At 33.9% G+C, this 24,552-nt stretch overlaps 1 protein-coding gene across 2 annotated transcripts in view; it reads right to left on the reverse strand.

Annotated features, from left to right (window-relative positions):
• DMD (dystrophin) overlaps positions 1-24,552 on the reverse strand; it is a gene marked incomplete at both ends in the record, with an annotated part of 2,101,015 nt that overhangs the window by 1,488,045 nt on the left and 588,418 nt on the right. For both annotated transcript variants that reach the window (XM_080719244.1, XM_080719243.1), the window contains 3 exons: positions 3,701-3,808; positions 3,931-4,032; positions 23,361-23,480. In XM_080719244.1, coding sequence (XP_080575370.1) covers positions 3,701-3,808; positions 3,931-4,032; positions 23,361-23,480 — 330 coding nt within the window. The remainder of the gene's footprint in view (positions 1-3,700; positions 3,809-3,930; positions 4,033-23,360; positions 23,481-24,552) is intronic.

The raw sequence follows: 24,552 nt of genomic DNA on the forward strand, positions 1-24,552 counted from the left end.
CTCTGCTACAATTTGACCTTCATGCTTCTCCATGAAGAGGTTCAATGCCCTTTTCCTAGAAGCTGAGCAGGTTTATGATGGTTTCAGTCAACAGAATATGGCAGTAATGATACTATATGAAGTTTTGGGGTAAGTCTTGCTTACAAAAACACTCACACTTTGAGTCCTTGGCTTCCAAGTACAAATTATGACTAATCTGAAGACAACATGGTGTGATAAAGATAAATAAATGAAAAGGCCAAGGGAAGGTGTTTTGGTGAGCAGCCCCAAACTTGAGGATATCCAACCCAGACAGCAGATGGTGGAAGTGAATTAACAGCTTCAGATCATTTCAGATCTTAACCATCTAAATATTCCAGTTGAAGAACCAGATACTGTAAAGCCAAGATGAGCCATCCCCTCTGTATATTCTCTGAATTATGGACCTACAAATTTCACAAACATAAAGTTTAAGTTATATACTTTTTTTTTGTTGGTGGTGGTACTGGGGTTCCTGGAAACCCTTCTACCTCCGGGCTACACTCCCAGACCTATTTTTTTTCATATTTTTATTTGGAAACAGGGTCTCCTACACCAGCATGCGTAGCTGGCTTCAAACCTGCGCGATCCTCCTGTCTCCACCTCCCAAGCGTGGGGATTACAAGCGTGCGCCACCACGCCCGGCCCTAAGTTATATATGTTTTATTGTTACTTGTTACACAACAATAACGGGAAAAACAATTAAGCCTTGCCTTTTCAAAATTCTGCCCATTATGTATTCCTTGATTTTTTTCTTCCTTTTGTATACAATGTTGTCCTGATGTGTTCTTTCCAGTAACTATTTATTAAATGTTTAATTTTTGTGAGTTTACTATCCTAAAAATTAAGGAATTTACAGAGCTTACATTTGAATGGTGGCTATTCTATTTCCATTATGATTACTTACTGAAGTATATGGTTCTGCATTTGGCAAGCAACAGAGCTTGGTTCTTCATTACAAAGCATGTCTACCCTTTAAAAATCAGGGTCACCAAAATATTGACAGAAAAGATCCGTATTTTGTTTGAGAACAGTATTTGTCAAGAATTACCATTTTAAAGATATGTAGCCCATTCATTCTTTCCTTCAGATATACTAAAATATTTCCTGAATTTGTCCTCTTTATTTGTGTCGTATGACTGTATACTACTCTACTATGCAGAAATATTCACCTTACTTTTGTAATGTCACTCTTTTCCTTCTCCTTGTACCCTTGAATCATATTTATTCAATCTTTTTTATGTTTTTATTTACTTGATTATAGATGTTACCTCATTGTTTCAGATAGCATTCTCACTGCTGTAGTACAAAAGGACTGATCATATAACTTAGAGGAAATAAGATTTAAATGGTCAGAGTTCTGGAAATTTAAGGGATTCAGTACATATTAGGATAGGTCTATAGAGCTAAGGTCATGGTGGTAGGGAACCAAGAGGGAAAGGGCCAGGGCTTTCATATCATGGAGGCTGGAAGAAAGAGAAATCAAGGGCAAGAGGGGGCCATATACAATTTCCAAGGCCACACACCTAGGGACTCATCTACTTAGTAAACAAGCTGAACTTACGATGTGACTGCCTTGTTTCTATGAGGTCTAAGGGGAAATTCTATATCAAAACCATAACACACCTAATATCTCTTTCTTTTATTTATTGTGCCACTCTACACAATCACCCTGAAATATATAATTGCTGCTACTAAATTGATAACTAGTTATGAATCCATTTCTGAGAGTCTAGTCTCTAATAATATGTATATCCAGTTTGCTAATAGAATAGACATTTTCACTTGGATTTCTTAAAGACATTTCAAATTCAAGTTAATTATTAATCTCTTAATATGTGAAATTCCTCTTCTCCTCTCAGGACTACTATTCTCCTAGGAATCAAATAAGCAATTTGACAAGTCTGGGTATATCCTAAGATTCTTTGTCTTGCCATAGTTTTATTCACTATATCTCAACATTTCTCATACCTCTCTTCTCATTTTCATATTCATTGCTATTTAGGTCAGTGCTTTTAAATAGTTACCTTACTTCCTGATGTCTTACTACAAAGAGTTTTATACAAAGGTGGATATGATTATATCATTCTCTCAATAGCTAAGAATCAGTTTTAGAATATATTATAAATTATCTCATATTTTTGTACTTTGGTTTTACTATATATATATATAGGTTACATTTAACTTTTCAAGTCTTTAGTGGCCATGTCATTCAAAAAGGCATCTTTTTTTATTGGAGTATTGTAGTCAAAGCTAAAGATTTCGCATCAATAAAAAGTTAGTTTGAGCTGGGCATGGTGATGCACGCTTGTAATCCCAGTGCTTGGGAGACTGAGTCAGGAGTATCTCACAGGTTCAAAGCCAGCCTCAGCTACTTAGTGAGGCTCTCAAGCAACTTAGTGAGACTCTGTTTCCAAATAAAGTATAAAATAGTTTTGGGAGTATAGCGTAGAGGTATAAAAATCCCTGAGTACCACAAAAAAAAAAAGTTAGTTTGCAATAAAAAGTAAGTGAGCCTACCTTAAGAGCCTAATGAGGTTTATGGACAGCCTCAGCTACTACCTAGTGAGGCCTTTTGCAACTCAGTGAGACCCTGTTTCAAAATAAAGAATAAAATGTAGTGCTAGGGTATAGTTTGGAGGGAGAATGCCCCTGGGTTCCATCACAGGTACCACAAAAACAAAAACAAACAAAAACACCCAAAGTATTAGAAAGTATGGAGCAAAAAATGTATGATGCAAATTTATATTTGATAAAATGTTATATATTTAAAATAACTAGGGAAAATTGTTTAAGTTTGAATATATTCAACTATTAAGAAGCACAAGATCTACTGTCAATAGAGATAAATACATTAATTTAGGTTAAATTATAAAGTATTTGTAATAGACTTCAGTTTTATTTAGTAGAATATGAAAATTAAAGAAATCTAACATTAGAATGTTCCATTTAATATATTAGCTCCTAATATTAGATTAGCTTCTCCTTTACCGGAAAATAATAAAATTCTGAGTAAAAGTTTACTTTTTTAACTACATGAGGTTCAACTGAAACCAAACATTTCAAATGAGGCTGCCCTGGAATCCTTTTGATGCTAAAATAGTCTCACGTCTCAAAACACATGAGGTACTTTTCTGATTAGCCAAATGAGAGAGACCCTTAAATGTGAAGACTCTATTGTACTTTATTTTTTATTTTTGGTGTACTGGGGATGGAACTCTTCTACCTCTAGGCTAAACTCCCAGACCGAATATATATAAAATTTGGAAACAGGGTCTCTTAAGCCAGCGCGGCTGGCCTTGAACCTGCACGATCCTCCTGTCTCCACCTCCCAAGCACGAGGATTACAAGCGTGTACCACCATGCCCAGCTTGGTTGTACTTTAAATATATTACTTTGAGAATTAACTTGTCTATTAATTTAGAACTATGATATTTAGAACCTTATCAAAGGCTCACAAATATTTATTAGTGTTACTTTTTTACATTTATTTTTGGTATGCTGATTTATTCAAGAGTACAAGGTCGCTTTAAAAAGAAATTTGAAAATCTATCTTTTCCCAATTTAATTTAAAAAGTAATGATGTACATTCATCAACATTTGTTTTTAGGTCAATGGAAAATGCCATATAATGGCAATAATGAGCACTACTGAGTAAAAGATTATTGAAATATATACATACCGTCATTTTTTGAAGACTCAATAACATCTCATTTTTATCCTTAAAGCCAGTTGTGTTAATCTTGTTCATTGCCTCTTCTTTTTCTGAAATCCATGCATTAAAAAGGCACTGGAAAAAAATCAAAGAATGCCAAAGCAGAAAAACAATTATTAAAAAGAGATCTTTTTGTTTGCTTTGTAATTTACCACCTAACCAAGCTTTTCACTATTACAATTTTCCCCACGAGTTACCTGTTCTTCAGTAAAACGCTGCCATTTTAGAAGAACGTCTTGTAAAAGGACCCAGCGATCTTCTGTCCACCTACAGATGTTTGCCCATCGATCTCCTAGGACCTGCGGAAGAAAGCCAAACACATCAGCAAACAATTAATTTTAACTGAATTTCATTAAAAATGAAATGAATTGTTTGCCAAACTATTTGATTTTGAGTCTCCTGTGGATACGAAGAATTATAAAGAACATTCTTCCTGATTTTGCTTATAATTAACAATATGACCTTCATTTGTCTTCAGATTATTTGTCTTTTACCTTCACTGAAAAGTAACTTACAAGCAATCTGAAGCAGTTTTTAAATCAGGATTTAAACAATACTACTAACCAAGGCATAAAGAACTATATAAGATCAATATACAACATATATATACAAAAATATTATACCATGTCCCATTAAGATGTATAATAATTTCTTAGAAAATAAAAACAGATAGGATTTACAAAGAGAACATGCAAAAATATTTATGTTTCTTAATTCTGAAAATATACCCCAACAAATAAATATGACTACAATCAGTTTTGCATACTTAGCATTATCTAATGTAGGAATTATAGAAAAAAGTTCTTAGTCACTTCAATTTTCTCTATACATATAGTGTTAAAATTAACTGGACAGTTGTTACAATATTACCTAGATTAATCTAAAAGTATTGAAATACTATATTTCAAAAGTACTATTCTGAGAAAACTATAATATAACCTAAATGATAACTGCCTAATCTGTAGCATGTCACTATGGCCTAAGTGTACAGAGTATTCTGTTTCATAAACCAAGTACAAATGATTTTTGGATAGGAATATATTAAGATTTTAATGGAAACGTAGTGTTTTAAGACAAAAATAAGGCATTTACTTCAAATCTATTACAAAATACTTTTCACACTAAAATTTCAATTTACAATGTGTTACATAAGAGATTTATTTTCTCATAGCTATTGGTTCTTTAAAGCTAGAAGTACTTCAAAATATGGAATATGCTTAATTTTACAGAATCAGAGGTAGAAATATTTGAGACTCTTAGAATAATAAATACACTTAGTTTCCAAAATATCCCTCATAATAGACTTCTACTTTCTTTTTTTATGTGTGGTGCTGTGGATGGAACCCAGGGGCATTCTGCCTCCAAACTATACTCCCAGCCCAATTTTTCATTCTGAGGGCCTCACTAAAGTACCTGAGGCTAGCCACAAACCCAAATTCTTCTGTCGCAGCCTCCCAAGTACTGGGATTACAAGCGTGCACCACCACACCCGGCCGATTTAGACTTTCTTGATGCCACGTGTGTATCAACCAATGTAGAAGATGTAAATATAGGATTCAAACATTGCAAATGTAATCAGTGTTATCATATAGAATCACCTATCGCTGGGTGGACTGGAGATTTACGTAATTTTTACATTGCTTAATCTACCATTACTTTCAAATGGAAATCCTACACACGAGTAAACACTAGGCAATAAACATTTGATTGAAGTATTAAAAATGATCATGTACTCATATGTAGCTCAGCGAGAAACAAGTTTTTAGATTCTCTTTGGAATGTCGATAAAAACATTGTCTCCATCATAATTATAACTGATTTTCTTGTTTTTATAGTTTCATTCCCTACTCAACTTATTCTGAATTATGTTACTTTACAACAAAAGTCGTAACACTGAAAGTGTGATGCAACGCCACCCACAGGCAATGTGCCAACTTAAATTAAAAATTTTAATGGTTAGTTATTGTAAACAGCTATAGAGTGTTTTTTCTAACAACATTTTTCAAGTTCTTTTAGTGAAATATAGTGACACTTTATGAATCAGGTAAAATAACATGTGATATACTGGCTCAGAGATTAGTTGTGAAAATATAGCTTCAAACCGAGAAAATCTTATCCCTTCACTATAAACTATACCATCTGTCTGATTAAATGGTATAGTTATAAAAGGGTAAATCACTGTATATTTATTATAACCCATCAGTCTCAGTGTATATCGGAGTTAAAGAACAAATTCCTACTGTGATATCTTCATAAAGGAAAAAAATGAATATAAACTATGTTGATAGAACCTCTTTCCTCTAGGGCTACACATAACACAAAAGTAGTGTAAATTGAAGCATTATTTTATGTTTATAATCCCATGATAGAAAATTACTATTTATTGATTTCAGTAGGACAACCTATAAGGCAAATTCAAATTAATGGCCTCATGTTTAGATTGTCTAAAGTTAAAAATTTTTCAGAATTTTGACATATATTAAGGTGAGGAATTTTAGTTTTAGTATATAGATGCATTCTAAAAGACTGATAATTATTTCTTTAGGTAATAGTCAATCTATTTAAGATAACTAGCTTAAGAATGTTATTAAAAGTATTCTTTGCATCCAAATAACGAATCTAGGTACTTTTGATAATACACTGAAGGTTTCCAGCCCAGCCAATACATTCACCGACGAGCCTGTAGATACATATAACCTCTCATTCATTCATTCATCACTTATGAATTCATTCAAATATCTACTTAAAAGTCTACATATGCCAAATATAAACAAAGTAAACAGTTAAATTGTGTTCCCTAAAATTCATGTTGACAAACTATACCTCACCTACTGTCTCAACATGGGACCATAGTTTGAGATAATTCCCTTTTTGAAGTTTCTAAGTAAAATTAAACCATTTGGATGGGTTATAATCCAATATGCCTGTGTCCCTCTAAGAAGAGAAAATCTGTATACAGATACCAGAGATATGCACACAAAGGAGATTATGTGAGAACACAGGGTAAAGTCTGTCATCTACAAGCCAAGGACAGAAAATTGAGAAGCCAGCTTTGCTTTAATCGTGGACTTCTATTTTCCAGAACAGTAAGAAAATAAATTTAAGTTGTTAAGCCACCTAGTCTGTGGTATTTTCTCATAATAGCCATAAATCTAATACAAAGATATATCTAAAAGAGAATGATTCTTTTCAAAGAAACAGATGATTACTACAAACATTAAACAAAATCATGTATTGAAAACTATCAATTTAAAAGAAGTTAGTGTTGGTGGTTATTTAAATTCTGCTTGAGTACGGATTTTATATCAAATCTAATAACTGCCAATAATCATTTGTTTACTCTTCTTGCCTTAGAAAGGCACTTACTAAAGCTTTACAAATAGAGTTCAATCTTCAAGTAGATTACTTAAAGATTTATTCTTTAATAGCATTCATTACTTAAACCTATCTTATTTTCAGAAAACTCTCAAATTGAATCTAAGTCATTTCTCTTGCAATATGAACAGTGGATTTTTACTTATCTCAATGTAATTAAATAAGTGAATTAGATACTGCTTGCCTGCATGCTGTACATATCTGCCCACAGATATTTGCAATACCATGTGCATAGATAAAAATAGATGTACAGAGAGCGTTTGAACATATGTAATTATTTGTTTCTTACCTAAAAGTATTGACATTCATTTGAATTAAAGAGGATGTAGTTAAGCTATTGGAAAACCAATAGCTCCAGAATCCCCCAAAGATGCTGGTTCCTGTTATTGTCTGAATGGAATAACCAAATTATTAGATAAATATAAGAAATTGAATTGAGTGGAACTGATAGGAAGCTAAATATTTTAATTAGTATATGCTAGCTATATATAATAGTTTCATTATGGCATATTCATTATTGCATATAGCCTACTTTGATCATATGTACTACCCTATCACCCTTACTTACTCTCTTCCCATTCACTCTGATCCCCTTCCTGTACTTTAATAATTTCCCTTCTACTTTCATGTAATTCTTCCTCCTAGATACCAAATGAGAGGAAACATGCAACATTTCTCTGTCTGAATCTAAATAACTATATCAGAATTAGAAATTTCTTAATAAAAATGTATAATTTCTCAGAGTTTCCATCTAAGTTTAACAATCTCTTGAGCATTAAGAATTATTACATATTTTGGGGCTAGGCAAAGATTATTTGCATAAGTACATAAACAATGACTTATAACATCTTATCAACTGACCAAATTGGGTTTTATTTATATTCTTATTTTGTCTCAGCAGTGAGAGAAGCTAAGGGTCAATTTACTTACGTGACACATATTCATAAATTAAATCACAATACCACTATGATCCAGGTTCACATCTCATATTGCTGACCAGGCCAAGGACATTTTCCATCTCAATTATTTGAATGCTTCAGTTAGTTTTTCAAAGAAAAAGTACAAACATTTGGATAAATTAAACTTAACTGAAAAGCCTAGGAGGTAATACGTAAATACAGTGACCCTTGAATATATGTATATCTGTGATAGAATATGAAAGCCAAATTATTATGTGATCATGATTGTTACTAAGAGATAAGGTGTTGAGCCTGGCATGGTGGTAATTCTTAACATGCATAGTGGCATTTGCTTATAATTCTAGTACTTGGGAGGTTGAGACAGGAGGATCACAGGTTTGAAACCAGCATCAGCAACATAGTAAGGCTTGTAGAAATTTAGTGAGACCCTGTTTCGAACTAAAAAATAAAAATAAAAATTGGGGGGTGTAGCTTGAAGGCAGAATGTCCTTGAGTGAAAGAGAGGGGAGGGGGCAGAGAGAAAGATTGTTAGTTTCTGGGCTTATGAGCACTGAAGAAGAAATAATTGCGTGCCATGAACCACACAATGCAGCAGCCAGTGGGCTTATATGAAGGAAGGAAGCAACAATTATTAGCTCTTCTCATTTTGTGGCAGTTTAAGAAAGTAAACTACTACCCAGCCAGCTAAATTAATTTTATGTATAATAGGCTTTCTGAAAAGTAACATTTTTAATTTTTTATTCTTACCTTAATAACTCTGCAGTTAAAAGAAATAAGCAACTTAATCTTAGCAATGATAAAGTAAAAAATTACAGCAAATAACTTGACCAAAATAAACAGCATTCTGAGGCAAGAAATGTGGCTGAATCATGCTGATCAGTGTTTAGCCATGTCTGTGATTCTGTTGTTTTACATGTTAGAAACTAAATGTAACAGCATGCTATAAATTGGTATGCCTTATATTTTCCATTATGTAAAATATAATATATTTAAAGTGGGCTCGTTTGCAGCTCAGTTGTAGAGCACTTCCCTTATTTTAATGAACTAGGCAACATTTATGGAGGTTTCGCAGAAAATATTCTTACTACTCTTCAAATGATGCTGTGACATATCTTGAATGAATTAAGCATACACGATCATTAATTCCAAAGGTACCATTTATGAATGATAAAAGATACTCAGATGGGTTAAATAACTTGTCTAAAGCACAGATGCCAATGAATTGGGTATCTGTGATTTCTTCTATCTCTGAGCTACATCTCGGCTCTTTTTTATTTTGAAATAGGGTATTGCTAACTTGCTGAAAGTCTTGACAACTTGTTGAGCCTGAACTTGAACCTCCAATCCTTCTGTCTCAGCCTCCCAAATACTGGGATTACGGGCATGCGCCACCATGCTCAATGGTATCTGGGATTTGGGTTCACATCTATCTGGCAACAAACCCATACTCTCATAATGCCTTTTACTCGGTGCATTCAATATGAGATGTGACTTCTAATTTCTACTACATAATCTATAGCAAGATATATAGACATTGAATCCCTTTTAAGCTTTTCATATTTTCATATTGAATTTTTTCATACTTTAGGAGAAGTTTGAGGAGATTTAGCTAAACATTTTATCTAACCCACTTGACAAAAATTTGAAGCTTATTATCATTTGATCTGAAAACATATTTGACACTATAGCTCTGTATTAGTTTAATCATAAGAAAAAAGTCAGAAAATATCTGCACTTCTAGATAAAGAATGTGTGCTCTTTGCTAGGATTTATTTTTCAAAGGTAAATATGACTGTCTGGCTTGTTAATGAAATTCTGCCTCTGTGACTATGCTGAAAGTTCAGTGAGATTTTAACTTGAAGAATCGTATTCTTTTTGTGTGGTTTTAGTCAGTTCCACATATTATTTATTTTTATGAGTTTATAAAAGTGCTAATGAATAAATCTAGAAAGGTTTTGTTGTAGTAACTACTGTCATTATTTGCAGGCTACTATTTAATGTTCTTTGTCAGCTTAATAAACTTCATAATCTCTAGTTCCCACCAGTCTCTTCAACTCGGATACTAGAAAACAAAGGGTAGGAGTCCTAAGGAGCATCCAGCATGACAGCATTTTCTAGCATTCATCACTTTCTCGGGATTCACTGGTAACCTGAGATTTTAACGTTCCCTACTGTTTTATGTCTCGTGCTAAATTCCCGTAGGTAGGCTCTTTACCTTTCAGATTAAAGTCTTGTGAGGTGATATATGAATTTTGCATAGTATGTGAATGCCTAAAAATTGAATACCACCACTGATATTACCTCCCAGTTACTGTCTTAGAGCCGCTTCTCTTTCATCTTCATTAAATACTTACCTATAGTCATTAATGATGAATTAAAAAGATCTACAGGAGGTTAAAGTCACTTGTAAAGTTTTTCCCTCTCAGCCTCAGGTTCTAGATCTATAAAACTTACCATTATCATTAGCCAAACGGGGGAAGCTTTGAATCTTCTAACCTATACATCTCTGGTTTGAAAGTATAGACTGCTTAAAACTTTGTCCTAATTATACCGTTATTCAACTTTATAATATCTGTCAGCAAATTCTCAATCTTGGTTTACAATCATTTCCCCCTATCAAAATGGAAATAACAGTACTTTACCTAGTATCATCCAAGCCAGGTCCCTGCTGGTGTCTGAGAAATCAACAATAATGAAAGTTGTCTGGAAGCTGATTGATTGTTGAGATGAGTATGATTGGTAAGGATATAATACTTGGCTAATAGAAAAAAAATCATCCTTTTTCTCAGATGTGAACATTCTAAAGCCTTACAGAGTTTTAATATATAACAATGAAATGTTTCTGCAGGATACAAAAAGTACAAAGTTTTTGCATTTTATCTATAGTCTATTAGGCTTATAGCTTGAATATGAGTTGATAATTTTTCATGTTCAATTTTTTAAAATTTTCTCTCATCTATATTTCATATGAATGTAAGTGCATGAAAAACATGTACCTTTATACTGCATTATAAATAACTCTTGACATTTGAACATTCCATCTTCAATAAATATCAAATTTTAATTCTCATATGTAATAAAATTGATTGAATAACCTATGTGTAATGATTGGGAACTGGTGGGGGTTGTGGCTAAATGGAGAAGCTGTGCTAAAGAATGAGAGCTGCTTGGTTTATTTCACATGTGAGAAAAGAGACCAAGGCTCATTACATCACCAGTTTTTCCTCAGAGAGGTTAAGTATTACCTGTCATATACTATATTTTCTAAACTTCAAATACTACTAATAATAAATTATTAAATACAATGTGGACCAAATAGAACTTTATTTAAATATATTTGTAATTTTAGATGCACTACACAAATTTCTAGAAAGATGTAAACTACCCAAACTCACAAATGGAAAGTAGAAATAAAAATGCCAATCAAAAATGCAAATCTTTATTTCTATCACTGTATCAAAATTTTAATTTGAAACTTTACTACTTGTTTACTCTGGGCACAAAGCAAATTTTTAAGCCTGCATAATCATTCTCTTAAGCATAGCAAGCATTTTACACAAAAATAAAAGTTCAATCACTTTTGTGCAAACAATGGGAATACTCTAAATCAAATGTTAACATTAGCAGAGAAAATGTAGCTATGTATGACATTATACATTTCCTCCACGTTTAGTGTACTTAAGAAATCTAGTCTGTTTTAACATTAGGAAATTAAGCAATTTGTTTTGACATAATAACACAATAACTGAAACTAATAGCTCAAGTGATCTAGGAAAATATATGTTTAATAAAATTCAGCAATGAGTTATAATAAAACCTCTTAGCACATTAGGAATAAAAGATATCTACAACAAACTTACAGGAAATATCATACTTAATATGATTTATTAAAAGCCTTGCTTCTGAGACCATGAGAAACAGACATCCACAATAATCCCATTGTACAAGAACATTTATATAGTACAATAAAGCAAAGAAAATTAATAAGATGAATAATGACTATAAAGGGAGAGATAAAACTGTCATTTCTCATATACAACTGTTATATGGACATTTGAATGATGCTACAGATAAGCAATTCAAATTAATATGTAAATTTAACAGTTTCTGGGTACAAAGCCAAGAAACAAAAATAGTCTGTATTTCTCCATATTCAATACAAATAGAAAATTAGATTTTAAAGATACCATTCATAACAATAGCAAAAATATAAAAAAAACTAGGAACATATCTCAAAAAATGTGTAACACCTTCTATTTTGAGAACTCCAAAACAATGTTGAGGTAAAGTAAAATTATAACTAAATAGAAAGCTATTTCTTATTCATGGATTGAAATAATTAATATATTAAAATTAATTGTCCACAAATTTGCCTAGAGATTCAATGAAATACAAGTTAAACCAGAGTAGGACTTTTTTTTTTTTTTTTTGCTGGTACTGGGGTCCGGGAAAACCTTCTACCTCCAGGCTACACTCCCAGACCTATTTATTTATTTTGTTTTTATTTGGAAACAGGGTCTCTTAAGCTAGCGCGGCTGGCTTCGAACCTGCGTGATCCTCCTGTCTCCGCCTCCCAAGCGCAGGGATTACAAATGTGCACCACCACGCCCAGCCTAGTAGGACTTTTTTTTTTTGAGGGGGAGGAATGACAAGATGATTTGATAATTTATGTGAATTATTATTTTTTATTTATTTTTACAGTACTGGAGATGGAATCCAAGCACATTCTACCTCTCAGCTATACCTCCAGTCTTATGTTTTTAGTCTTTATATATTTTTTGAAACAGGGTATCACTGAGTTGCAAAGGGCCTTGCGAAGTAGCTGAGGCTGTCTGAGAACCACAATCCTCTGGTCTCCTCCTCCCAAATGCTGGGATTACAAATTTGCGCCACCATACCTGAACTATTTTTTTTTATATTTTTGTAGTGTTGATTGAATCCACAACATTGTACCTCCAAGCTATACCCCTAGTACTTTTTATTTTTCTTTTGAAACAAGGACACCCTAGATTGTTGATAGCTGAGAATAACTAAGGCTGTCCTCAAACCTGCAATCTTCCTATATCAGCTTTCCAAATACCGGGATTACAGGCATGTGCCACCATACCCAGATGATTTATATGGAAATTTAAGTGGTAACAAATAGCCAAAAGAAAACCTTTAGGAAGAAGAAAAACAAACACAAATTGCTTCTTGTTAACCAACTAACCATCAGGAACAAGACAGACTTAGTGCTTCCCTTAGCTGTCACTAAATTTCACAGATACATTGTTGGGTTTTTTTTCCTGACTATAGGGCACTGTCCTCCATATTTTTTAGGTATAGGTACTGACTTTGAAAGCTTTCAATTATTAATTATCTATTTCTATAAGTTAAACTTAAAAATGCCCTTCTCAAGGACCTACAAGTCATTTCTTTGAAGGATAATCATTGAAAATTATACCACAAATCGATGTTTCAGTCTCTGCAGTAGGGGCAAGAATTTCACTTCATTAAGCATGAATAAGCAAACACAGATGGCTGAATCATATGGATTATCCAAACCCCTAATGTGCTCCAATACTTATCCACTAGACAAGCCTAGTGCTGAAAATCTCTCCTGTCTAATTGAGAAAAAGTAAGTTCAGTCTTCCCCCCAAAAAGGCAATAGTCTTGATGCATATTGCAACAGTCTTGAACAAAATATTTCCTGTATGTTTAATTGACTGATGCAACGTTTCTTTTACAACACTAGATATTAACAATATATCATAAATCTATAATAATCTAAATGGTGTGAGCCAGGTATGCTGTTGCACACCTGCAATCCTAGTACTTGGGAGGCTGAGACAAGAAAATCATGGATTCCAGGCGAGCCTCGCAACTTAGATCCTGCTGTCTCCAAATAAAAAATAAAAAATAAATAGGACTAGGGATGTAGCTCAGAGGTATAATGCCTCTAGGTTCTTGAATGAATAAAAATAAATATTGATACGCCTAAAGATGAGTTAGGCATACTAAACTGATTAAAGTTCATAACTAGATCCATGAATATATAAGCATTAGAATGTTATATTTATCTCAAGGATAGTGCTGTATAAGTTGGGGAAGTAATGATCTTTGCTGTAAATAGTGCTGGTTCAGTTGGATCTACATGGAAAATACGGATATTAAGTTCTTCCTCTCACAAGCAATACCAAGTGGATTGTACTAGAAAAGTATAGTAATTAAGTTCTGATATGATAATCTAGGAGAGTGGATTCAGGATTTTTAGACTATTTTATTTTAAAACTAAGGACAAAAATATACGAAACATGAAAGAAAAATGTTGAAGTGTAGTATATTAGCTTTAAAATCTGTTCATTAGATAGTATACCATTAAGGAGTGAAAGGGCATAACACCTATTAAAAAGGAAATGGCAACATAAATAACCAATAAAGTATTAAGATCCAGAATAAATATTTTAAACACTTCAATAAAGCACTAAGAGATGTGTTTCTTTCTAATGTATAATTATGTTGTACTAATAAAAATCTGAAGAAAATAAATTACAAGGAAGAAATACACGATTCAATAGAAAGATACATTTTAAAAAAAGAGATCATTTGTATACCCCCCAAAATAACTAAAATAATGCTCACTAGTCACCAGTATATGCAAATGTAAAACAAGAGATATAGTTACATACCCACCAGAAGGTTTCAAAAATTAAGATACCTAACAACCAAGTATTGAAGATGTTAGGTGATTTGTAATTCATTCACTACTAGTAAGAGTATACATTTTTACATTTTACATATTTAAGCCATGATAACATTACAGTGTTTCTGAATAAAAGGTTCAGTTAATATTTTATTTCCACTCAACATATATATTTATGTTCTTCCAGTATTGGGAATTGCACCCAAGGGCATTCTACCTCTGAGCTGCACCCCCCAGCCCTATTTTTTATTCTTAGTTTTGAAACAGGGTTTCACTATGTTTCAAAGGTCCTAAGCAGCTAAATCTGTTTCAACCTCCCAAGTACTAGGATTACAAGGATGTCCCACAATTCCTGGCTTAATATTTTTAAATTAAGATGTGGCACGTATCCCTTGTAAATGGCATAATGTTTGCATATTTTATTAGAATTATAAATGACATTAGATAACAATGTGAAAAAAGTTATTGTCACTAAACATCTGGAACTCATACTTCTAGATTATTTTGTCATCTATGATAATTATCATTGTTGGTAAGAAATACTGGCAGAATATGGTATTCAGTATTTTTATATTTTGCCATTGCTTTCAGGGAGTTTTATTTTCAAAGTAATGTTTTGGGGTACTTGGGATGGAACCTGGAACATTTTACCTCTGAACTAAACCCCAGCTCTTTTTATTATGAAAGGAGGTCTCACTAAGTTGTTGAGGCTGGCCTCAATCTTGTACCCCTCCTGTCTCAACCTTCAAAGTAATAAGATGGCAGGCATGCACCACCATACATGGTTTAAAGAGCTTTTTTTTAAAAGCAGAAAGAGTTCAGACAATATACATACTTTTTCTATTTATTATTTATTTATTCATTCATTTATTTATTCATTTATTGCAGTATTGAGGATGGAACCCAGGTGCTTTCTACCTCCAGGCTACACTTCCAGACCTATTTTTTTATATTTTATTTTGAAACAGGGTCTCACTAAATTGCTGAGAGCCTCACTAAGTAGCTGAGGCTGGCTTTAAACCTGTGTGATTGATCCTGTCTCAGCCTCCCATGCGCACGCCACCATACCTGGCTTACTTTTTCTTATTTAAACATTAAAATATTTCATGTATATTGCGTATTATATTTGTATATGAAATGTTTTGTACTATATTTCTTTTCTTTCCTTCTCTTCTTCCCTCCCTCTCTTCTTTCCATTCATCCTTTCTTTTATGTACTTAGGATTGAATGCAGGGCCATTCTACCTCTGAAACACACTCTCAGACCTATTTTATTTTTATTTTGAAACATGCTTTCCCTAAGCTTTTGAGGGTCTAAGTTGCTGAGGCTGGCCTTGAAGCTGTGATCCTAGCTTCCCAAGTACTGGGATTATAGCAATGTGCCACCATGCCAGACTCCTATTGTGTACGATATCCTAAACCCATAGGAAATTGCTTTGAACCTAATGTGGAGATGGGAATCATTTAATAACATCTATAGGGTTGAACTCATACAAAGCCCAGCTAAATCTTTGAATGACTTCGCTAACCCAAAGTTCTTGATAATGCAGTTTAAATGAAGGAGATCAATAATTTTATTTAATTTCCAATTAAATAAAAGCATATGCCTTATCCATCAACATATAATGTGAGGCTGTGCAAAAATATTTTATAAAATAAAAATACTTCATTTCATTCCTTTGGGTCTCTTAGTTTAATAGGTTTGCCAAATAATTTTTAACACTATATAATATTTGTAAAAATATTTAATACTATGTGACAAAGTTTTTGTATCTTGATTTTCATGAGTGTATCTTAGTTTTTAGAGACCTAAAGTAAAATTGTAATATCTTTGCCTTTGCTTTGCAAGATATATTCATTAATATATTTTCTGGAAACTATGGGAATAACCGTGTTTCTGGTTCTTTATTTTTCAGAATCCACTCTCACCCTACAAAACTAAACTTCTATTATGCTTTGTTTATAGTTCTTTCAGTTTCTCAGATGCAAAATGTGCCATAGGTCCTCTGTAGTTCCTAAAGAAATCCCGTATCTTATTATAGCTTTTGTTCAATGCCACTTTCTCTATAGAGCCTCCATTGACCATAGAATTTAAAACTATATTCTTTTTTCTAAATAGCTTTGGTAAATTCAATTAAGTTTGACCTAAAGCAGCCTCCATACATATTTTTAGTTTTGCCTAAAGGTTTCTCTGAGCATAGCAAACCGAAACCTAACTTGATGCGTAAACAGACTGTAGCCTTCTCTTATAACAAGTAGCTGAGATTCAGCTAATCACAAGCAGCCAACAGTTTAAACCATATTCAAGTGAGACATATGGGAACTGTAACCAATAAGGCTGCCTTTTTACTTCATTTCCATTTTTGTATGTAATTTTCTCGATTCTTGTTATAAATATAGCCCATCATGTGGTGGATCAGGGACATTCTAAAACATTTTGAGTCCAGATTGCTGCTGGATTCTTAAAACACAAATAAAGCCATTTAAAATCTGCAACACTACATGTGTTGCTACTTAGTCATCTCACAGCTTATCACTTTTATGGTGTATACTTGCTTGTTTATTTTGATGCTTGCTTGGAACATAGGCTCCATAGAGGAATAATTTGTTTTATCTATAACCATCAAGCCTAGACTAGTATCGAGTAGGTCCTCAATACATCTATGAAAGGTCATGTCTGGGAGCATTTCCGGATCTTATGGAACACAAGAGGCTATCCAGTGATGTATATTTTGTCACACTGTTCTCATCACATCAGTTATTTTATACTTAACTGTATTTAATTAATGCAGGTCCAGGGAGGCAGGCAGAATGACTAGTGCTTCTGCTCCAATCCACCGTTGTAGACTCAATACATTTAGTGGCTGAATGAGTTAAGGTTGAATTTAATATCACACACCAGTTCTACTTCTTAGATGTGTACGTAACTACCAGTCAAACCTCTGGTATTTTAGCCCTATGCCTGTCTTTCAGTTCCCTGAGATTATTGGGATTACCTTTACCAATGTAAATGTAAAATGTACACATTTTATCCAGTTCCCTTTAGAACATTCTTTAAATTCTACTTTAAACATTACTTTCTTCAGGAATCATTCCAGTCCTTCAAACTTCAGTTTAAAATAAATTTACTGTCATAAAATATTTCTTTCCTTCAGTAATATACCAAATATATCCTGAATTATTTTCTCAATTTTATAAATATTTAGTTAATTGTTGTTTTCTCTACCTGATTGCAAATACCAAGATAGTAGTGAACATGTCTGCAATGTCTACCATGGTTACCATGAATGACAGAAATTAGTAGTTATTCCAAAAAAAGTCTGAAAAAATGTTACTACTGTTCCAAGGTGCCAAGGAAGGTAGTAAGCTCACAAATTCTCTCAATCAGAGAAAGGAGTGACAAATTATTTCTTCACTGTTTTACCTACTACTCAAGATAATACCTGGGGTATTTTAAGAATATAACAAATACTTGTTTTAAAATGTGATGTGGAGTGCTTAGAAAAAAGTATGATAATATCCTCCAGGAGTGAGAACCCCATATAAACTGCCAATTTTAGAAAATTATTCAAGACATTTCTCAAAAAAAATCCCTTACCTGTCATCATTGCTAACAAATCAGGTCTTTTGGACAGTGGTATCTAGAAGCTTCTCTAAGGTAATAGACAAGACTCTAAACTGTGGTGACAGTGCTGAGGGACAGGCAGAACCCCTGAGTATAATAAATTGAAAACAGACTTGTACTTTATTCTTCATAAGCTGTAAACTTCATAATCTCTAAACTTGCATTCTGACCCACTTTTTTTTCTTTCAAAACTTTTAAAAAGAAGGTTCCAAATGTCTTTTCAAGTAATAAAAATTAAAATAATGTTACGATTATAGTATTCACAAAATGAAATCAATACATGTCAAGGTTCTGTGAGACAATTTTTTTGCTTCTGACTTGCTGTCTGTGGTGTAGTATGCCTGTAATCCTAGTTCTTGGGAGGCTGAGACAGGAGGATCTCAGGATTAATCAGTAAAAGAGAATGAGTTAAACATATACTTCTCAAAAGAAGAAATGCAAATTGTCAACCAAAATATAAAAAGTTTAACATTTTTAGCAATCAGAAATGCAAAATCAAGACTACACTGAGATTTCATTTCTCCCCAGTTTGAAAGATAATCATTAAGAATACAAATAATAAATGCTGGAGAGGATGTGGGGAACATTTTACATGCTTTTGGTGGAATTGAAAATTAGTACAACCACTAGAGATAGCATCATGGAAGTTCCTCAAAAGACCATTAATGAAGCTACTGTACAACCTAGCTATATGACTCTTGGGTATTTACTCAAAATGATTAAAGCACTATAGGGATACTGGAATGCTCATGTTTACAGCAGCCCAATTCAACCATTCACAAATACAAATATATAACAACTAATCCTACTGTTGTGCATAGTTGTAATGTACAAAAAAGAAAAAAACCCTAAAACTTAAATTGATCCAGGAATGGATATATAATTTTATACCATCACCTGTCCTGAAAGAGATCAGGCATTTAAAAGGTCAAACAGGCTGTTTTCTACTCTTCCCAGCTTGAGGTGTAAACTTCTTACAAGGTCCAATCTGTCCCTCTCTTTGTCTGGATGAATAAACTCAGTAATTTCATATTAGACTGGCTGTTCTCATAAAGATAAAATCCAAAAAGGAGCCATCATGCATCTTCTCACATAGTACTATAAAACAGGCTATTCAAAATGCCCTCCCTACATTTGGGGTGACAAAACAGATAAAAATTGGGCCAACAGCCTTGGGACAACATGTACAATGAAAATAGAACAATGAGCTAGTGCCCGCACACCTGCATCTGGTGAGAAAGTAAACCATTGTCATGACAACTCAGATAAGGAAGAGAGCAAAAAAACATAAGATCAGAAACCCCAGCGGAGGGGGCAGCATTCCACTAGGATGTTCCATTGCATTCTCCTTGGAGATGTGACGCTTTTACTTTTGCAATAAATCTTTCTTTTGCAATAAGTCTTTTTGCTTTACTCTAAATTCCAACTGAATCTCCAGGTTATTTCTATAATCACTGAAGAGAAGAGCCCATAGCTGGGTGGGAAACACAACCATCAAGCATCCAAACCCTAACAAAATGAGATCAGAGCATTCCCTGACAATTCCTACTAATGTATAAATAAGGTATGGGATGCAATCATATTTTGTCTGGTACTGAAGAAACTAATTGAAAGGACAATGTTTGACCATACCAGAGACCACCTTGTAGTCATGAGATTTATTAGAGGGGCCAACATGAAAGGAAGAAACAAGGAAAGAGAGTGAAGGAGGGAGGGAGAGAGAGAGAGAGCAAGGGAGGGAGGGAGGGAGAGAGAGAGAAGCAGATGGGGAGAGAAAGAGCAAAAGATAAAGTACAGGCCGGGGTCAGAGTTATAAACCAGCTCGGGGTGACGTGTTGGGGGCTAATAGGCTAGGAGAAATGCCTTTTGAACTAATTGGCTGGGGGCCCATGGGAGGGGGTCCTGCGGCCAGGTAATTGGCTCAGGGTCAGCGAGGAATGTCCTTTCACTGATTGGCTAGGGTAGACCAGGAGAGGGCAAGTCTCCCTGGTAACTGACCAGGTCTGGCTGGAGGGGGAATGGGGGCTTCTCTGGTCAGACAGGGCATCTCTGGAAACAGACTCATAACTCATGGGAGGTTTCTGGAATAGAAACTCAATTCATCTAACACTAATGAAATAGAAAGTCAGAAAAGTTGTTCCAGGAGTTTTTTCTCCACTTCGTTTCTTGTAATCCATCCCATTTTTATTATAGTCATTGACACATTAATTGTATATATTGATAGGATGGAGTGTGATATTTCCATACATTGTGCATTAATTGTGTTAAACCATCCTTCTACCCTGGAGACCCCTACCCCTACCCTCAGAACTCCTCTCAGTTGCTAAAAGTCCTTCTTAATTTCTCTTATCCTTCCCATTTATGCATCTCTAGTGCTAATTTTCATTTTGTACACTAGTGGAAGTGCTATATAGAGACAAAATAAAGGCATCAAAGAGGGGAAGAGAATTTAAAAGGGGGTCTAGGAGTCAGTGGACAATATCCACTGGGGAAGGTAATCATGGCCAAACACATTTTGCAATTATGTAAATTAGAGATAGCTAATACATGCACAACTGTTTTAGTAGATGCCTTTGATATAAAGACAGAAAACGAAATAAAACTGAAAGTAGGATAATTACTACAGAAAAGCTGAGGCCCACCACTCATAAATGATCCTATCTAAGATCTAACCCATTCACCTTCTATGAGTTCTTTATACTGTTTTACAAGATACATCAGTTTTAAATTCATCTAATTGGAATTATATTATAAAGCTAGTTGTGTTGAGTTAGTTAATACCAAAGTGGATCATTTTAATTTTTTAACTGGAAATGTGGTATGACTTTGGAAAAAACTGGACTGATAATATGCATGCATGCCTCTACCATCTTGTATAACTACTTAAGATGTATAACTACAATGGACCAATAAAACTTAAAAAAAAATTAAACAATAAATTAAACCAGCCCAAGCCATTCTTGCTCCACAGCCTTTTTAAAAATCTTTTCTGAAGTAATCTGAAAAACATTGAGTTTTTTTTTGGCCCACCTCTAATGTTTCACTATAATATCAAAACTAATTCTTTAATACAGTAACTTATCTGGTCAGAAGTGTCTGCATGTGTGTCTATGTGTGTGGGGGGAAGGTATGTGCGTGTGTGCACGCACACACGATATAAATGAACATATAATTATATGTTGTTATAGCTGATGTTTAAAGCCAGTTTAGATTCCTGAAATGTCACTGAAATGTAAATAATTAACATGAATTGCCAGTATATAGTAAATGCTTGTTTCCAGCAGTGTCCAACCTGTTTGTTCAAGCGTTTTCCCTCTGTCATTTAAGGCCACAGAATGAGATAACATTTTTGGAGAATAGCAGTCTAAAGCAGTAACCTAAGGTAATGACATTTCCCTGGAATAAAAAATCACATTTCACACAGAAAGAGAAGAATACAGAGATAAGGCTTTAAGCAATTGTGCTATAGGTTAAGAAGGAAAAACTATGTCTAGAACTACTTTGGGCTGATAAAACCATTTAAACCCATATTGATTGGATCCTTAGAAATAGCAGACTCTTGTCCTCTATCTGTCACAAAAGAAAGGCAGGTATTTGGTAGGCACAATGAATACTTCAAAATCAACCTGTAGTTATTATATATACAATTTTATGCATAAGCTTCCAGAAAAATTGTTGGTTTTTCCATAATGTTGGTATTTTAACATATGTAATATATTTAGATTTTTTCTTTTTACCAGAAATGCTCTACTGTTCCGAATTTATAAGACAAAATATACAAAATATTCACATTATCTTCTTAATGTGTATTGGTGTACTTCCAAACACACAATGTTATGGCTTGGGTCTGAAATGTCCCCCCAAAAGCTCATATATTGAAAGTATGTTTCCAATGCAGCAAGGTTCAGAGGTAGGCATGGCTGGAGGAATCAGGGTGCTGGAAGTATGGCCCTGAAGACTATAGCTATCCCTGGCTCCTCCCACCTTCTCTGCTTCCAGGCTGCCATGACCTGTGTAGCTTTGCTACACCATACCCTGTCTCTACAATGCCTTTTACCTGGGAGTTGACTGTATTACACAGAAGGGTTTTTTTTTTAAGATTTAAAGAAGTTTATTAGAAAGATAGAAATACAGAAAATAGAAAAATATAGCTCCATACCAGACTGGCATGGAGGGGTGACTTGAAATGAATACACCCCTGGAAGAAGGTTTGAAAAGCTAAATATCTACTCCAATCAACTTACATGACAAACATCCTGTTAAGCTTGCTCAAGGTTACAACTGAAGAGCCGGGTGTGGTGGCACACACTTGCAATCCCAGCACTTGGGAGGTTGAGACAGGAAGATCACACAGGTTCGAAGCCACCCTCAACCACTTAATGAGGCTCTCAGCAACTTAGTGAGACCCTGTTTTCAAATAAAGTATAAAAAAAAGATCTGGGAATATAGCCCAGAGGTAGAAAAACCCCTGGGTTCCACCCTCAGTACAACAACAACAACAACATTACAACTAAAGACTTGTAAGAATACACACACGCACCTGTAATCTCAGTACTTGGGAGGTGAGACCGGAGGATTGCAGGTTCGAAACCAGTCTCAACAAATTAGCAAGGCCATCATCAACTTAGTGAGACTCTGTTTCAAAATAAAAAATAAAACAGGACTGGGGTTTATCTCACTGGTAGAACATTTTTGGGTTTAACCTGCAGTGCCAAAAAATTAATGAAGGCATCAATTTTTCATAATTGAATCAAATGTTACTTCTTAAATTCTTGTCCTCAGACTATAGGCTTGAAGAGAAGATAAATATATTTGTTAGACCAATTCTATAGTATATGTGATTCAATTATAACTGAACTAAATAGACCTACATTTGTATATATTTGCCAAAGGCCAGGAAACTATAATAAGCAAATAATACACAAGAAATTATACACATATAGACAATCTTATTGCATTATAATAGTCATAATAATCTAGATTCTAATCCTCAAAATCTTTGGCTCATTAAAGAAAATCACCCAACCTTTAGTTGTTCTTCCAAAGCAGCAGTCACATGATCTCCACTGGATTCATCAACTACCACCACCATGTGAGTAAGAGAATTGACTCTGACTTGTTCCTGTTCTAGATCTTCTTGAAGCACCTGAAGGATAAAATTTTTCAAAAAGGAAATTAAAATAATAGTTTGCTTTACATATTATAAACATTTCTCCACAAATTGTGGCTTGTTTTTGGCCATGTGTTGGGTATTGTGATTTTTGTTTAACAGTAAGTATCTCAAACAAATGTTCTGCTGCTATGGTACTCAGCAAAATCTGCATGATTCTATTTTCCATTGAACTGGAAAATATAGAGACCACAGATTGACAAAGTTATATTGTAGAATATTCTGTTTCTTATCCCACATCTTTTTCAAGGATTTTTGTCCCTGAAATTACCTGTACTTCTTGCATCTTCAATCTCTTCTACTTTAACAAAGGCTCTCCATTACCATGCAAATCAAACACATTGTCTTGACCCAACAATCCCTCTTGCTCCTGTCCTATTACATTCCAATCTTCACTGAAAAATATTTTGTTTTCTACATCTTACTTGATGTTTTGATTACTGAACCAATTGACCAATTTTCCATTCTTGAAGTCTCTTTTCCTGATTTTCATATACCACCATCTCCTGATTACCCTTCCACCAGACAGTCAGCCGGGGGTTTTTTAAGATCCTATGTTAGTTCCTTCTCTTCTGCTCAGACTATAAATCAGACATCAGTGTTTTGTATAAAAGACAATGGAATGCAATCATACTCAGAAGAAAAATCTATTTCTTTACACAGAATACTTACATGATACAGCATCTGCCTACCACCCCTATCCAACTGCATAACATTCTTACCCTCCCACACCACCATTCGGCCATACTTGTCTTATTTTTCTAACATAAATGTATCACACTGTTCATTTTGCCTCAATTCCTATTTCTCTAAATCCTTAAATGATCTCTTCTTATCATTCAGGCCTTGGTTTAAATGTCATTTTCCCAGAGTCAATTTTCATGAGCATGCTAAAGTTGTTCCCTAGTTATTCTCCAGTTCTATAATTTCCTTAATCATGTAATTGTCACTACTCACGTTCTTACATATTAATTTAGTCATTTGTTGTTTGCCTCTACTTCCTGGAATATAAGCTCCATCAGAAGAGAGATGTTCTCTAAATGCCACA

This window comes from Muscardinus avellanarius (genome assembly GCF_963383645.1).
Source record: "Muscardinus avellanarius genome assembly, chromosome: X".
Classification (NCBI taxonomy): Eukaryota; Metazoa; Chordata; class Mammalia; order Rodentia; family Gliridae; genus Muscardinus; species Muscardinus avellanarius.